General features: G+C 42.3%; 2 protein-coding genes and 1 long non-coding RNA gene across 9 annotated transcripts in view; 2 read left to right on the top strand and 1 right to left on the bottom strand.

Annotated features, from left to right (window-relative positions):
• RHOT1 (ras homolog family member T1) overlaps positions 1-10,731 on the top strand; it is a 23,328-nt gene extending 12,597 nt beyond the window's left edge. For 2 of the 4 annotated variants that reach the window (XM_085239870.1, XM_085239869.1), the window contains exons 17-21: positions 333-452; positions 849-1,051; positions 2,385-2,507; positions 7,990-8,133; positions 9,609-10,731. In XM_085239870.1, the coding sequence (XP_085095996.1) occupies positions 333-452; positions 849-1,051; positions 2,385-2,507; positions 7,990-8,133; positions 9,609-9,726 (708 nt within the window). In that variant the 3' untranslated portion in view covers positions 9,727-10,731. The remainder of the gene's footprint in view (positions 1-332; positions 453-848; positions 1,052-2,384; positions 2,508-7,989; positions 8,134-9,608) is intronic. The other 2 variants (XM_085239871.1, XM_085239872.1) reach the window with 2 other exon arrangements.
• On the bottom strand, positions 5,171-15,852 carry LOC146543088 (uncharacterized). The gene is made up of 2 exons (XR_014887389.1): positions 14,720-15,852; positions 5,171-14,186 (listed from the first exon to the last, which is right to left on the bottom strand). It is a non-coding gene; the product is annotated as an uncharacterized LOC146543088 (long non-coding RNA).
• RHBDL3 (rhomboid like 3) overlaps positions 14,098-15,852 on the top strand; it is a 49,158-nt gene continuing 47,403 nt past the window's right edge. Inside the window, exon 1 of one of the 4 annotated variants that reach the window (XM_085239885.1) lies at positions 14,098-14,117. Coding sequence is in view for 3 of the 4 variants with exons in the window: in XM_085239886.1 (XP_085096012.1) it covers positions 15,135-15,254 (120 nt within the window). In the remaining variant the exon portion in view is untranslated. Of the gene's footprint in view, positions 14,118-14,859; positions 15,255-15,852 lie in introns of those variants that run through there. The other 3 variants (XM_085239886.1, XM_085239881.1, XM_085239882.1) reach the window with 3 other exon arrangements.

Here is a 15,852-nt window from a genome sequence, read left to right as displayed (position 1 = left end):
TGATATAATATCTTCCGTTGGCTTCCCAGCTCCCAGTCCTCTGCTCTGTGATTTTCCTCTATAGAATGAATGCCTTTTTTTTGGTGTGTGTTTAGAAGTAAATGTAACTTTTCCTGTTGAGGCTGTGATCACCTGCAAATGTTAACAATTCACATATGTTGGCTGTGTTGATTAATTTCTCTTACTTGTTTTTCATTAATTCTGCCTATTGTCAGTCCATTAGTTCTAAGGATGCATAACAATGAGGTGTAACAAGAAAAATAAAGTTATAAAATTCCTTTAAGTGCGTAATAACAAAGCTTTTCTCCCTTTCCCATGGTCTGTTTTTCCAGCTACATGATGTCAGTGACTCAGATTTTTTGACTGATGCTGAGACCATATGCGATGTTGTCTGCCTGGTATATGATGTCAGTAACCCTAAGTCCTTTGAGTACTGTGCCAGGATTTTTAAGGTTTGTGTATTTTTTTTAATGTATATGTAAAAGAAAATGTGTGTGTGTGTGTATATATATACACACATTTTGTCAGTGTGTGTGCCACACACATACACACATATATATTTTCTTTTACATATATATATATAAACTCTCAATTACTGGCCCATACATCAAGTTCCAGTGATTAAAAATCCTTTTATTTATGAGTACTGGTTATATATGGCTGATGCACTAAAAATGTCATTTTGCTATTCATATAAAAGTAAGACCTATTTAAAATACTCTGCTTCTAGAAGAGCCTGACTTCAGTGCAGTGCACATAAATTAATATGCTACAACCAGTAACATCTAGGCTTTTCCAGATTGTACATACCATATGATGTTTCTTTCACTTTTTCTTTAAATTTGCAGCAACACTTCATGGATAGCAGAATACCGTGCTTAGTGGTAGCTGCAAAGTCTGACTTGCATGAAGTTAGACAGGAATATAGTATTTCTCCTGCTGAATTCTGCAAAAAACACAAAATGCCTCCACCTCAAGCCTTTACCTGTAATACTGTTGATATGCCGAGTAAGGATATCTTTGTTAAACTGACAACTATGGCAATGTATCCGTAAGTACTCCAACCATTGTGTTTTTCATACTGCATGAACCACGCACTGTAGCACTGCATGCCACTGTTAACCATGAGGATGGAACTGCCTCACTGAGGTTTAGCAACAGAGAGAGACAGAAGCAACTTGTGTTTACCTTCCAATGGTTTCAGATGGAGAAAGTTGGTATCAATCCAACAGATGAAACAGTATTGTGTAAGCTGTTTTTAAACACTACACTAATTTATTCAGCTCGTGTTGCCTTTTAGGTATATCTGTTCAATTAATGTGTAGAGTTCTGTTGTGAAGGCATCACTTCATATCTTGATATTTTTAAGATAATTGTATGCAAGTTGTACTGTCACTTTTGCAAATAGTTCAACTTCACAGTTGATTACAATTAATGACACTCTAAACAATAACATTTTCCCCCAAAGCAGTTCTTGAAGCTTTTTGTTTTGAGAGTGCTTATTGTTTGCTTCTGAATCTGACAGATCTTAGATATTTCTTTTTTAATAAAACTTCTGTATAAATACCTTTTAGGTTTCAGATACAATATTTTTAAGCTTGCGTTCTTTTTCATGGCGTATCTCACTGTTGCTAAGCTTAGTTTGCATCTCTTTTTTTGGTGGGTGGAACTTTTAATACAGTGATGAGCTAAATAAATATTACAGCAGATGGAGTCTAGTATGACAGCTGACATTTGCTTTAAATTAAACAGAACTAATGTCACTTTCACCCAAAATCTAGGATTTTTTAAAGTTATATATTTGAAAGCAAATCTAATTGGATTTGTAAAGTTTTTATTTAGTTTTTGTTCTCTTATTTTGTTATGCTGGAGTACTGGAAACCACAAAAAGCGTAGCACCGACCAAATGTTGTATCAATATTCCTGCTTCTCCCTTAGTTCTTAAGCATGTGTGTTTGTTAGGGTGGGAAAAGGAGAGGTTACTGTCACTCTGTAAAGTGTGCTTTCAAACCGATAGAAAATGTGGCTTACTTTCCTTTGAAAAAGGGGTGTTATCTATTGCTGTGCAGAGGTACTCAGCCTTTAGATGTTTTCCTTACAAACGTAAATAAATTCAGCAAATGCTTTCATTCATATTTGTGCTTTCTACTAAGAGCTATGGATGGTGGTAATGCTAAAACGTACAAGATGTAGAACATCTAGCCCTAAAATTCTGCACAGCTGTAGTGTTACCCTTGCTTCCCCAGTGTATTTTTTTTCTCCTCTCCTTACTCATTCAAATGTACCTTTTATTCCTAAATCTCTCTTGGTTGTGGCACAGTCCTAATGTGCACCTGATTATGTGAGCAAGATTTCAACTCCTGTCCTTCTGTGTGTTTTCGCAGCCATGCCCGGTTACGCTGTATGTGCGCCTGCAACAGGTGTACATTTTGCATCTGTCAGAACTTCCTCAACTCAGACTTGCTGCAATCTGTAAAGAACAAACTCTTCACTGCAGTTCTTAACAGGTCCTTAACTTTATTTATTAGGTACCAGGTGTGCTCTTAAAATAAAAGGTTTTTCTTTCTTTCTTTCTTTTTTTTTTTTTTTTAAAAAAAAGCAGTTGGTAACCTGTACTACAGATTTCTCACTCCATATCCACTGAATAGGCAGGTACTATTTTAGTAACTGTCATAAAATTGTCAAGCTTTGATCTAATTAACTTAAGGGTGCTTTTGGTTCTTTTGAGCTCAGCCCAATGATTTCTATGAAGTATTACCAACTTGGTGGTCAACTCAGGCACTCTGATTACAAAAATGCAGTGGAGGAATTGGAACTGTGCTTTTCAGGGAGCTAGTAATGGACAACAAGTAATGCATATACATCTATGTAACGTGTCTCACGTGAGGCTTTATAGGTTTGTTTAGTATTGATCTGAGTTAGTGCCTCTTATCAATTATAAAATTATTTTCATTTAAATAATAGTGTAGGAAAAGGCACAGCTTGACTTTAGCAACTCTGTATAACATATGACACGCTTATAATTGCTAGTTTGCTATTTTGGGAGCTGATAGAATTTCTGTGTGTATGTTATGTCTGGTTTACATAGAGTGGGTAAGTTATGTAAAAATCTGGAGCTTTGAACATCCAATTCCTCTGAATAAAATGCAATATGTAAGAAATGGCAAACAGTTAACCATTTCCATTTGCAGATATTTTGGAAAAAGCAATGGGTAAAAAGAACTGGTTTTCAGCATTGAAAACAGTGCTGTATCATGTCTTGCGTGTTCTGCACACTTATAAAACACCTTGCTTTTGACACGTGATTTACTAACAGCTCAGCACTTGTCACCTTGACCCAGCAAATGGGAGTTCAAACCAAACAATTTTTGTGTTCGCTGGAGTCACAGATTGTGATAAACATGTTTGTGTGAAGGCCTTGCTTAAAACATGCTGATGTATTCTCAGTAGATCTGGTCCATATTACTTCTCATTACTGGTTTTAGATGTAGATGTTCCAAATAAAAGTGGGTGTTTCCTTTTGAATGCAAATTACATGTACATAGTAGGCCTAACAGTGTGCCCATTTACAGTATGAGTACCTTTGTGAAATACTGCTTTAGTCTGAGATACATGGTGTAACCACAGAGGGAGAATTTAGAGAAGAGGGAAAATTTCATTAGCTGAGGAAAATACGATGAATATAAGTGAAACTGTTCATATTGCATCTCTACAGCTTAGGGTACAGCTCTGCCCTTAGACAAAGATCCCTTGCAAAATAAATCTCTTTGCAAATTAACGGTGTAAAACTTCATTCAGCAGTTACTGCTAGGAAATCCTAAGTCCTCATAATGGAGGCTGAAGCTACCTGTGTGTCTCATCCTTGTTTTTCTGAATGGTTATGGATTGCTACATTAACTATTGAGGCATGTTTCTCTCTTGTGTGGGGCTGTGCTTGTGTTGTTTGTTTTTTTGAGCTCTACATTAGGCATTGTACTTTGTTCCTCTGAGGCTGGGAGGCACTGAAACATTTGTTTGAGAAGCCCTGGGATGCTGTTTTTCCTCACTTTGTCACTAAATAGTATGGAATAAATATATGAATCTACTACCAGCTAGAAGTGTGTAATTCAAGGTGAAGAGAATTCCTCACTGCTTTCTGCACTGATCCTACAGAAAGGAGGATTATTTCTCAGAATCTTTGTCTACAGTCATTGTGTTAGTTGCTGAGGTTTGTTTTCCACCAGGCTAATGTTTTGTCTTTTCTACTTGCTTCCTAGTTACCTGATCAGGATTTCTCTCTTATGGAGGACATTGTGGCAGGTTATTCAATTCACTATGTGAACAACTGTATGTATAGGAAAGAATGCAGGAGCTGAGATAGAGGTCATTCCTTGTTGTTTACATCTAACTGTAAACCTGGGAGAGTTAAGGTAGTTTTCTTCTTTAGAAATGTTAGCTTTTTAGAAGCATTTTAATGATTTTTCACTAGAAAAAGCATTTGAATCAAGCAGGATTATCTGATGTAGCTAATTTATATGACTTTTTAAACTTTGCTCTTACAGATGCTTACCATTAGGTCAGGAAATTCAGCCAAGGTTAGATAAAAATGGGCAAAAGAGGCTCCTCAAAAGTTATTCTGACCTCCTCCTATTCTGAGGCTCTAGAAAGTATAAGGAGATAATGTGAAATCTTTACAATTAGACTCCTTGTATTGTTGCTAAGTAGTGCTTAAACACTGTTCCCAAGGCAAAAATAGTAGTAGTACATTAGAACATTCCCAGTTAGAAGAAGAATGAATGCAGCTGAAAAAGCTATTCATGCCCACCTTTAGTTTCTCTTCTATGGACAAACTTCCAAGATTCTCCTGAGGCTTTGTAGGCAAGTTGAACAAATGTGGATGTTCAGTTTGGAGATGCTTGCTCTGCTGAAACAGGATTGTTGGTTTGAACTACCCAGGATCACACTTCATTGGTTCTCTGAGGAAGAAAGCACTGCATTCAAAGTGCTGTACATGTGTGCATGAGACTTGTGACTGCTGCAGTATTTTTGTATTTTTAATTTGTTCTTTCCTCTAGGTGTTCATTTGTATTTGGCTGGCTGGCACTTAATCTTTTCTTCCTACCTTGTTTTATCTCTTTTTAAAAGCAAGGCTTCTGTGTATGTCCTTCTGACCCCTTCTTTAATTATCAGCTTCTTTTTTTTTTTTTTTTTTTGCTTCTTTTTTCCATTCCCTAACGCCAGAGCATGGATTCTGTGTGGGGTTTTTCTGCTTTCTTGGTTTGAAGTCCTTATTTGCTGCATTTTGCTTGTGTATCAGTGATGCTTCTCTGCTGACTTCATTTCAAAATAATTGTTACACGTGATAATTGTGTTGTTCAGTGAGGGAGACTTCTCAGACCATTTTATTTTCTTCCTTTTAAAGTTTTTAAATACTGTGAAATGAAAGCAATGTTCTACTTCCATATAAAAGTATAATTACAAGATTTCTATAAAAACCTTCTTTCTGTGAAAGTAAACGCAAAGCAATAGTCCCATTTCCTTATAATAGTGGGGAAGCTGTAAGAATTAATCCAGGTTTTATTTTTCACTATGCATACTATAAGCAGATAATTGGTTCAAAACGGTAGGAACGTATCACCACTCAACCTGGTTGCAGACATCTGTCCCTTTACTTGGGTGTCCCTGCAATTAGGAGAATATAACAATATTTTCTCACCTCTATTCTTCCTTCTCTCAGCTGTTTAGTTCGCCATACTCAGTTTTGCAAAGCTGTGTCCTCTGCTTCTTTCCAAACAGGACATATTAAATTGACATTTTACATTCTTTTTAGGTTTTGTATATGATGTGCTTGGCACTTCTCACCTTTTACATAACTAATGCATGGGGAAAACTAACTGCTGGCATTGGTTTGTAGGAAAATAAATGCCTGAAGGGAAGCTGCAGCAGCTTGTATATGTTGTGTAATGTTTTTGGAGCTCAGTTGCTTATATTTTATACTTAGAACCTACATTCTGTCAGAGCAGGCTGCTGCTACTTGCTGACTGCATTAACTTGCTTATAATTCTGGTGTGACTAGCCATGTGACTTGTATGTTGGCCTCACCACTGTGCTTTTAAAATGCATTTGTAGCTCGTATGGAAATGTTTTTGAATTTAAATAGTTAAGATTAAACCTCCCCAGACTTGGGATTCTTCTGCTGACGTGGGGAAAAGTGTTGGTATTGGCCCAGAACTCGCTGGTTTTCTGTGTGTAACCATGATAAGCATGCTCAGTTAACTGCTTGATAAGTGCATGCTGCAGACTGCTTGTGAGTTATTAAAGCCTCTTGAAAGAAGGACTGTACGGATCTCCAAGATACCATTCAACAAGTGATAATTACTTAACCCCTTCCAGAGGGCTGAGTGAAAATGTCATCTTTTTCCAAAATGTGCATTAAAATCTGAATTTTCTGACAGAGGCATAGGCTCCACATTTAGACTCCCTTTAAATATAGAAATATTTATGTGATGAAGTACATACACCAGTCTGCTTTAAAAGTTTGAAAGCTAATTTGTATTTAATCATCAAGAATTTCGAATACAACATAGATTATGGAGTCCTAACTACTACACATTCACATGTATTTATTTTTTCTCCTGGGGAGGATAAGTTTTCTAGTTTTGAGTTAGTGAAAGTATCAGGTGTCTCTTATTAGCAAGGCAGCAGTAACTTCTACCACTGGTGAAAATTATTTCCACAAACACAACTACTGAAATAAAATGTGAATAGTATTTACTGAAGAGGTAGCATTACAGATACATTCAAAGCAGAGAACCTGTGCCCAAAACAAACATCAGTCTTTTTTAATTATTTCAGATTTCTTTTCTTAATGTAAGTTGATCAGTATTAGGGATTGATGTTGCAAAAATGGAATTTATTCGCAGGAACACTTAAGTAAGAAAAATTGGATTTATTTTTGAAGGGGTAAAGCACTGAATTTTAGTATATTTGGACCTTCAGCATTTGGACTGAGATGTTCAGAGGGCTCAAACTGTTGTTTTCTATGAGGTAATAAAGCAAATCCCTGTCTTGATTTAGTTTCTTTCTTTAAATGAAAGAATCTGTGACTTGGAAAAGGGATCAGGGTCAATTTACTCTCCTTTCAGAAGAGGATTTTATGACGACTGATAATACATTAATTGTTTCTGAAAGGATGAAATATACTCAGCAAGTTTCTTGCATACCATTAAACATGGACATGTGCACAAGTAAAAACAAATTAAAGATGGGAATCAGAAAATCTGGATGTGAGAGTACTTTACAGGGCAATGCAAAAGCATTCAAGTGCAATTCAAACAGTGATGTGCACTTTCATGGGGATGTTTTTATAAAACAGTTGGGCTTTTGAATTAACCAAATTGGTCTTGGGGGTTGTTACACAAATATTCTGAGCTTGTCATGTAACCTATTAACATCCTGTAACATGCAAATGACTTATTTCACATAAGTTTTTATAAATTACAAATTGAGTTTTATAGTCTTTTACTTAAAAAAAAAAAAAAAAAAAAAAAAAAAAGAACAGATGCCAAAGCTGTTGGTAGTGACAAAATACAGTCTTGATATGAATTATCAACAGTAATGAGACCATGTCAGTTGTAGGGCTGATGTGTTAAGAGTCATTCCATAGAGCACAGGAGCTCTAGTTCATGCGTATCTTGTGGGTGTGTGGAAGTTGATGCTTTGGGGATGGAGGAGGAAGAGATTTGGTCTCTTAAACAGTTTTCCTTGTCCTTAAAGCAATAGCGTTTTGTTACAGAAAATCATACATTTAACTTGCTCCTCAAAAATACAAACTCCACTTATTTATTTCTGTTCTCTCCTAAGCAGTAAGTTTTTAACAGCTGCACAAGAATCAGAAGTTAGATGGGTAAAAACGATAAATTCTTTGGGCTTTGACATTTGCTCTTATTTGAGATACTTACTAATGTTGAGCCATACTGTGAACTGCAAACTGTGCATGTGTGTAAAAAGGTTAAGAGCCCACATAGATGAGTTGGGTGCCATGCTGTTAGCAGACGAGGAGAGCAGTATTATGCATCAGGTGCACGCCGTCAGCTTTGTAGAAGATTCCATCTTCATGGAGTCATCTCTTGGTCCACGTTTGCTTGAAGACAGGTAACAGCAGCCAAACTGAGGTGACCTTGCCATTGCCTTTTCCCTTTCTTTCCCTCAGCAATCTACTTGACGTGTAGTTTGCAGAGAGTTTGTCAAAAGCAGCTGTAGAACTAATGCTTGTAGGAATTCATGAATCTGATCTGTTCCGTAACCCAGCAAGATATTCTTAACCAAGATCAGTAACTTTTAGCCAACTACTGTTTTGCTGTTAATGCACCAGAGAATTTGTGCCTGTTCTTTAGCTTGTGTTATTACAGTACACGGATTACCTGTATGGCTTATATTGCTTCTGCAAATGTCTACTAAGTAATATCCTGAACTGTTTTTGCGTATTTTGGTAGTAAGTACAATTCCTGCTTTACTAAACAGCTTCTAAATGACAGCTCTGCAGTTCACACTACATCAACTTTCTTGTGCACTGTGTGTGCTTAGGATCCCTGCACAATCCTGTATGCTCCTTGGACTTAATATTCCTCCAGTTTTCACTGAGTAACCTGTGATGATAAAAGCAGGCTAAAACACATAGGCTAGTGAAGTTATTTTCTATCTTAAAAACAAACAAACCTCTTTACTGTTATTTAGGAACTTCTTATGCTTTGCATTATGATAACTTTATGATAACTTAAATGGTAGTTCCTGCTTTATGGTAAGCTGTCATACTTGAGACTACTTTGAGGATGCCTAGCAGTGTTTAACTGAGCATGCTCACAAACTCCGCAGCATTTGGAGACTTGGGCCATTGGCTGTTTGCTGTCATGCAAAGTGTGGCTTTTTGTGTCATCTGGTCACTTCATACTGCTGTTGGATTTTGCCCTTTTTTGTTGACTCCATTGTCACTGCCTGTTTCACCAGCACAATCTCTTAGCTTTCAGCTTGGTATTGGATGACTGTTTCTATTGCCATTCTTGTGATTGTTTGGGAAGAAAGGGATTTACAAACTGTCAGTTTTTTTGGTTCGAGCTTTTGGAAAAATATTACTTGCTACTTGTCAGCAAACTTGTTTTGGGGGGGAGTAACATAAGTAGATATTGAACAGGACTGGAAAGTTTTGCAAGGAGAAGCAAAAAATCTGCAAACTCAAATTTGAGTAAAGTTCTGTTTTGCAGCGATGGACTTTGTTCTCATTATGGATTATTATTTATTTGCTGACTATTTTTATTTGCTGAGTGTTAGTTGGTACTCTCGGATGGCTGCCTTCCCCATACTCACTGCTGATTAATGGTTTCCTGTATCCACCCTCAGCTGTGTGAGCCCTGGCTTTAGTGAGTCTACTGGTGTGATCATGGCTGCAGATCAAACCCTAAGCTTTAAAAGAGAAACAAAATGACTGCTAAAGTATACACAGGGCAGAAGTGTAAGCTCCTTGCCTGTGACAAGTGTAGTGATGAATTTCCAAAAGCAGAGTTGCTTAGCACAGCTTGTCCGATGTTCTTGTCCTGCAAATAATTCGTGGGTTTTTTTGTGTTAAATTCCAGGCACGTGACACAAGCGGACCTCAAGAGCTCCACGTTTTGGCTCCGAGCAAGTTTTGGTGCTACTGTCTTTGCATTTCTGGGTTTCGCTATGTACAAAGCATTAATAAAGCAGCGATGATCTGAGAAGAAGCACATCTGGCCCTACCAAATGGAAATAAACTTTTATGTACATTCTGAATGCTTTAAATTCCGCTAGAAATATTTATATATGCAGAGTTACTTTATTAATATTTGTAATTCATGCATAAGATTATTTTAAATTATAGTTCTAACTGCAGTATTGCAAAATGCGTGGGGGGGGGGGGGGAGAAGAATCACTTCTAAGCAGCCAGCTCCAGTGGCTTGACGGGTGAGGCCAAAAGGGAATTTGTTGTAAATAACCTGTACATAGGAGAGCAGTACGGCATTGCTTCCCAAGAAGTTATTCAGAATGCTGTTCTGAGGTCTTTCACCACGGTGACATACTGCTGTATAGCTGAACTTCATTTTCCATAGAGTAGGTTCAACTCGAGGATCGTACTTCCTGAAGGATTGCTTATTTATTTCACTTTCATTTGAAGTGACTGCATCGTTTTGGACTCCAAACTCAACCAGAAATTGTGAATTTCTTTCTAACAGCCAACCTTCCCCCCGTAATGTATTTCCAGAAGAAGTCCTGGCCTTTGGTTTTGTATGTTGTATGACCAGCGCCATGCTTAGCACTCAAGTATTTCTTTTAAAAGGAAAAATGAAAACTTCAATGACTGCCAGACCAACTTCACACGCTGTGTGCAGCTGTTACTCATTTTCCACTACGCTGTGTTTTATATCCCTTACCAATCAGATGAGAACATTTGTACATTATAAATGTTAATAACTCAAGAAGTGCTGCTGTTCAGTTTCTCACGGGTGTCAGTTGTACCTGACAACAGCTGTGCATAAGATAGAACTGAAATAGTACACAGTGCCTATCTGCTGTAGTCTCTTAGTTGCATGGTTCACAGTGCATTCTGTACCTGGCTAGAGTTACCTGTAGACACTGCTTTTCTAACAATCAAGTAAATATTAATTCCGCCCTCATGACAAACTTATTTTTCCATTGCTGGCCTTTTCAACTATTTCAATAAAATAACTGTGTACTGTGTTGGTCTTCATCCCTTTTTTCCTCTCCGCCCTGAAAAGCGACGCCTATAAAACTCCGCGCTGCGTACTCGAGGCGTTTGTTCGGAGCGGCGGCAGAGCGGCACTGCGGCCGCCAGGGGGCGCCATGGACCCGCGCCGTTGCGGCACGGCTCTGCCGACTGAGTGAGCCTCGCGGAGCAGCGGGAGGGTGCGGATCACGGCGGGATCTCAGCCGCTCCTGAGGAAAAGCGCTGAGGCGATCTGTGACACAGCGGCAGCGTCCGCAGCTGTTTTACGTCACGCTGTGATTCCCGAAATTCTCCAGGAAGGAGGCTGGTGGTGTCAGAACGGAAGCTCACAAACACGTCTTTAAGGCGCTATCCTGAGGGAATTGTTAAAAATCCCGTTATTTTAAGTGAGCCCGAGCGTTGGTGCCGCTCGCACCGCCGAGCAGCGAACGTCTCGGAGCTGAGCTCAGCCCCGCGCAGGTCCTGGCTCACACGGAAGGTGCAGGCGTTGCAGAAGATCCTGCTTGCTCCTGGCAGAGCTTCGGGAACATTCTGAGCTGCCCGCAGAAGTAAAGAGGGACCGAAGACAGACCTGTGTGCGCCATTTGTATCTTTCTGGGCACGCTTCGTTTGCAACAGCTGGGCAGCGAAGCAACGAGGATGTGTCATTGCAAGGCTGGAGGTGTCCCGTGGCTGCTGAACCCTTCGGTCAGGGCAGAGAACCTCATGAAGATTTCTGGCCGTTGTGAGCTGCACAAGAGGCTCTCTGACACCTTCTGTGGCACCCAGCACGTGTATAATGTGCATCACACACAGTGTGCCATCCGCTCCTGATCAGTTTTATGTTCAGATCCCAGAGCCTCTGCCGTGCTCAGTAACACTGATGCATTTCTGCTCACTGGAGTGAATTCCCCTCACGCCTCTTGCAGCCATTTCCCGAAGCCCACAAGGGCTGCGCTGCTGTAGCGGACACTGAGTGGCTCTGAAATGCTCTGTAATTATGGCACCTAGTTAAGAGTTACAGTGCTCACAAGCCGCAACCTCCTGCAGCCCTTGAGAATTATAGTCACTGATGTGAAAGTGTTCCACTCATTGAGTACATAAAGAAAGTCTTAAAAGTCGAACTGCTGCTGTTCAACGCTGGTTGGTTGGGAGGAAGAGCAGCAGCCCATTCGCTCCTCTTTTCACTCACACTCTCTTAGCAGTGTTTTTTCCTTATCAGTTTTCTTTTCTCTCATTCTGTCAATGTTTTCTAATGTTTTCTAATTATTTTTTCCCCTTAAAACAAACTCCATCTCCACTTCCTGTTCAACTTGCTATGTGAATTGTCTGGCCTTGGTGCAAAGGCACTGTGAGAACAACGATCTTGGTTCATCATCCTTGGAGACCATCCTTCACCCCTCAACTTCGGCCTCCTGCCTGAAAGCTTGCCAGTTCTGGATTAATTGTAAGCATGGCTTGATTTTATGGTGAAAATTAACCCTGAGTTACTGATTGGTCTCATTTCAAACAATGGTTTTAATTTGGAATGAACCCATCTATGTGTGTTGTGATCCCATCAGGTAATAGTTGAAAAGGTGCAAAGATATCTTAAACACCAAGGGAGGCATCTGATAGAAGGGACTGGAGCTCGTTTTTCTCCCTGTTTCTTCAGGAGGGAAAGCATTCATGAATGAGGCAGATGCTATAATCAGGTCATATGGTCTGATTCACATTAACCCTAAAATGTGAGGCTGATGTCCTCACTCAAAGCACCCTTTGTCCCTGTTACCTTTTGGGCACAGCAACCACCAGTTCATACAGCCTGCGGTCCTTAAATATCTTCATGAGTCTGAATGGGTTAATCTGACTGGCTTGATCCAGTTGTAACTTTGTATGTGCTATCTAGCTTCTTGCTAGGGTGCAGTGCTTTTAGCTTCTGATCCTAAATAGTGCATTTTGCCTCAGAAGTAGCCTTCCAGGTTTAGGTCTCTGAGCTCCAATGCAGTCACCAAGCTGCATAGATTCCTCCATTTGGTTTCAACTGTGTGAGCTGTGCAGCTTTGTAAAAGCCCTTTGGGGCTTCTTTGGGTGGAAAAAGGACCCATGAACCAACTGTTTTGATTTGTTTTGGGAGGCTTGGCTGACAGATGTTGGCTTGTCCCTTTGAGGGCTTTCACATTGCATATTCATTAGTTGACCTTTTTAGCCACTTCCCATGCAGGAAGGACCTGTATCTACATTTTGTTTGCAGTATTAGGCGTATCAAGGATTGCCCATATAACTGAATGTGATAATGTACTGGGGTTTATTATCTCAAGCTTCGTTTCTCTGAATTCCTTCTGTAACCCTTCAGTGTTTGCATCTGTGTTGGCCCACAGCTCCCTGGTGTCTCTAGCAATTACTGTTTTCCAAGGTAGAATCACCAGGGTATGCAGTGGGGAGAAATGACAGTCTAAATTAAGAGGCTCTCACAGACTTGGAAGACGATCATTTGTCTGTAACAAAACTCCTCATTAGAATACTGTTAATTTCCTTTCTGTGACAATTATAGCGCAGCACTAGCTCATATGTGCAATGTGCAGAGATATTTCCCTGGGGAAGAAAAAAAAAAAAAACAAACAAAAAAACCCAAAGCATTCATTGGTGCTAGTGGAAACATTCCTTACAGAAGAAAAATGAACTTATAATTTTGAAGCAGTTTCCCAGTTTAATGGGGATTTGGTGTTAAGGTAAGGCTTTTGCAGCTCTCCCTGTTGTTTACTGCATTTCTGTTAGATCTCATGGTTAGTGTTTTCCTGCTAGCTCCTGGAATTCAGAGCTCTTGACATGGCGGTCCCCAGCTGTGTGGAACCTGTTACCCCTGAAATACATCTCATTTATTCTCTTTACTTCTAAAACTCTCCTCCTTCCTCCCTAAAGACATCTTTAAATGATTGCTGCTTCTTTCTGCTGGCATAGTATATTTTTTTCCCATCCATCTGTTTTGAAGTTTTGATGAGGTTTAAGTTTTTAATCAAAAAGAGATTGTCTTTATAATAGCTGTTCACGGCCTGGAATATTTTGGCAGGGATGGTGTTTTACGAGTAAAGTGGGCTAGTGTTTCTCAAGTGCTGGGTTTGGTGGCCTGCCCTTACATTTTGGAGGAGCAGACTGGAGGGGCTCTGGACAGCTGCCCAGCAGCATCAGCCCAGCTGGGCCTTTGCCTTCAACAGGGTTGTGCTCCTCCCTGCTGTGTGGTTTGGGTGCCGTGGCTCACAGCTAAGCACCCAGGCCTGCTGGGTTTCCCATCACAGAGTGGGACTAATTTGACCTAGATCAAAAGTGATACACAGCATGGAGCTTTTGGCAGCTGTGGACGGAAGAGGGAATCTCTGCTGTGCGCTGCTGCTGGATGGAAGATCCTATTGCAGCTCCAGAGGTATTCTGTCTGCGTTCATTTGTTATTATTATTTAGCTTTTCTTGTTGCTGGCTGCCTTCTAAGCAAATCTGTAAGGAAAAGAAGGAATTCTCGCTTGGTTCTGTCCTTGTGGTTGAGGTCTATGTGACCTGGTGTTAGAACTCCTGTGTTACAGTGTTGGCCTGAGGCTCTGGATCCTCTCCCCCCGGCTCCGTGCTCCTCTGCCTGCCAGCACAGCGCAAAGCAGCGGCAGCATCAGCCCAGCCCTGCCGCCCTGCCCCCGCCAACCTGCTATTCCCGTACTTGATTGGAAGAAGCTAAAACTGCTGTATTTCTGCCTTCCGTCAGGGCATTCCTCAAGTTCCTAATCCAGGCTCCAGATGATTAAGACGCCCATCTTAACGTATAGGGACAAATAATTACGGTGAAGGATTAAAAAAGCCGCACCGAGCCCGAATCGCGAGCATCCCCGGGCAGCATAAGTTAGGTTTAAAAAGCCGCGGTAACCCCGTACGCCTCGCCGCCTGCCCGCAGTTGCTCAGCGAGACCAAGGGCGCACGGAGCCGCCCGGCCGGCATCTGGGAACGGGACCGGCAGGGGCTCCCCGCGGTGCTCCCCGTACCTCTCCTCCTCGCCGCCGCCGCCCCGCCCGCGTCCTCCGCCGCGCTCTGCGCTCCTGGGCTCTGCCTCCCAAAGCCCCCGGGGCCGCGCGGCTCCCCCCGGTCCCTCCGCGGGGCCGTGCCCGGGGCTGTGCCCGGGGCTGGGGACGGCGCCCGGCCGCGGGGGCGGGAGGAGGCGAGCCGGCCAAGTCGGCGCGGGGAGGGGTCACCACCTGCCCCGTCCGGAGCCGGGATGCCGCCTGCCCGCTCTAATTGGATGTTCCCTGGATGGAGGATTTCCTCCCCTCCCGGCTGCGGGAGTCATGAAGGCAGGCTCGGCTGCGCTTGAAAGTTTGCCAAGCGGCGGCTAGGTTTAATTTCTTTAAGGATCTGGGGAGAAGGGGGGAGGCGGGGGCTGGAGGGGGACCGTTTCCAAGCATGGGAGACAGGCTGCCGGAACCTCACGCCAGCTCTTCCCCTGCTGTGGCTGCCGGCTCAGAAGCGGAAGAAATCGAGGTGCTCGACTCCGAGGATGTCCTACCTATGGCCGCAGAGGATGTAAGTTTCCTTTGCTCAATGTCTTCACCCCTTTCCTCCGGGCCCGGCTAATCGGCTCAAGCTATTTATAAATGAAGTCCGGGCCGGGGGGAGGAATAGGGCCGGTGACCCTCTAGGACGAGGTAAAGACGCCGGCTCCATCCCCGCCGCTCCCTGCTCCGCTCTCCCCTCGCCGCCGGGCGAATGCGGACTCCGGCAATCGTCCCCGTCCTGTTAAGCCGTCCCTCCTCCTCCCCGTCCGGCCCGGAAAGCCCCGGCTGCGGTGTCCTGGCCGGACCCCCTGCCCGCCCGGAGCCGCGCCGGTGGGAGACGCAGCCCCGAGTGAGCTGCGGCTGCGGGCAGGGGGAGCGGGGCTGCGCGCGGAGGCGTCTCTGGAGGCAGGAGAGGGGCTGCTGCCTTGGCTTGAGGGGCTTCCTGGGGACGGAGGGCTTTTTCAGAGTCCCAGCCTCATGGAGGTGACTGATGTGAGCAATCCCCGTTTCCTCTTCCAGCTCCCGAGTAACGGAGAAGGAAGTTTTTCCCCCAATTTGGCAACCTCCCTTCACTCTCAGGGCTCCTACTGCACCTGAGGATGGGTTAATTTGGTACCATTCTGTCT

Source organism: Meleagris gallopavo, chromosome 20 (genome assembly GCF_905368555.1).
Source record: "Meleagris gallopavo chromosome 20, MGAL_WU_HG_1.1, whole genome shotgun sequence".
Taxonomy (NCBI): domain Eukaryota; kingdom Metazoa; phylum Chordata; class Aves; order Galliformes; family Phasianidae; genus Meleagris; species Meleagris gallopavo.
Note: the sequence above shows the minus strand (reverse complement) of the source record. Positions and strands in the feature narration are given on the sequence as shown.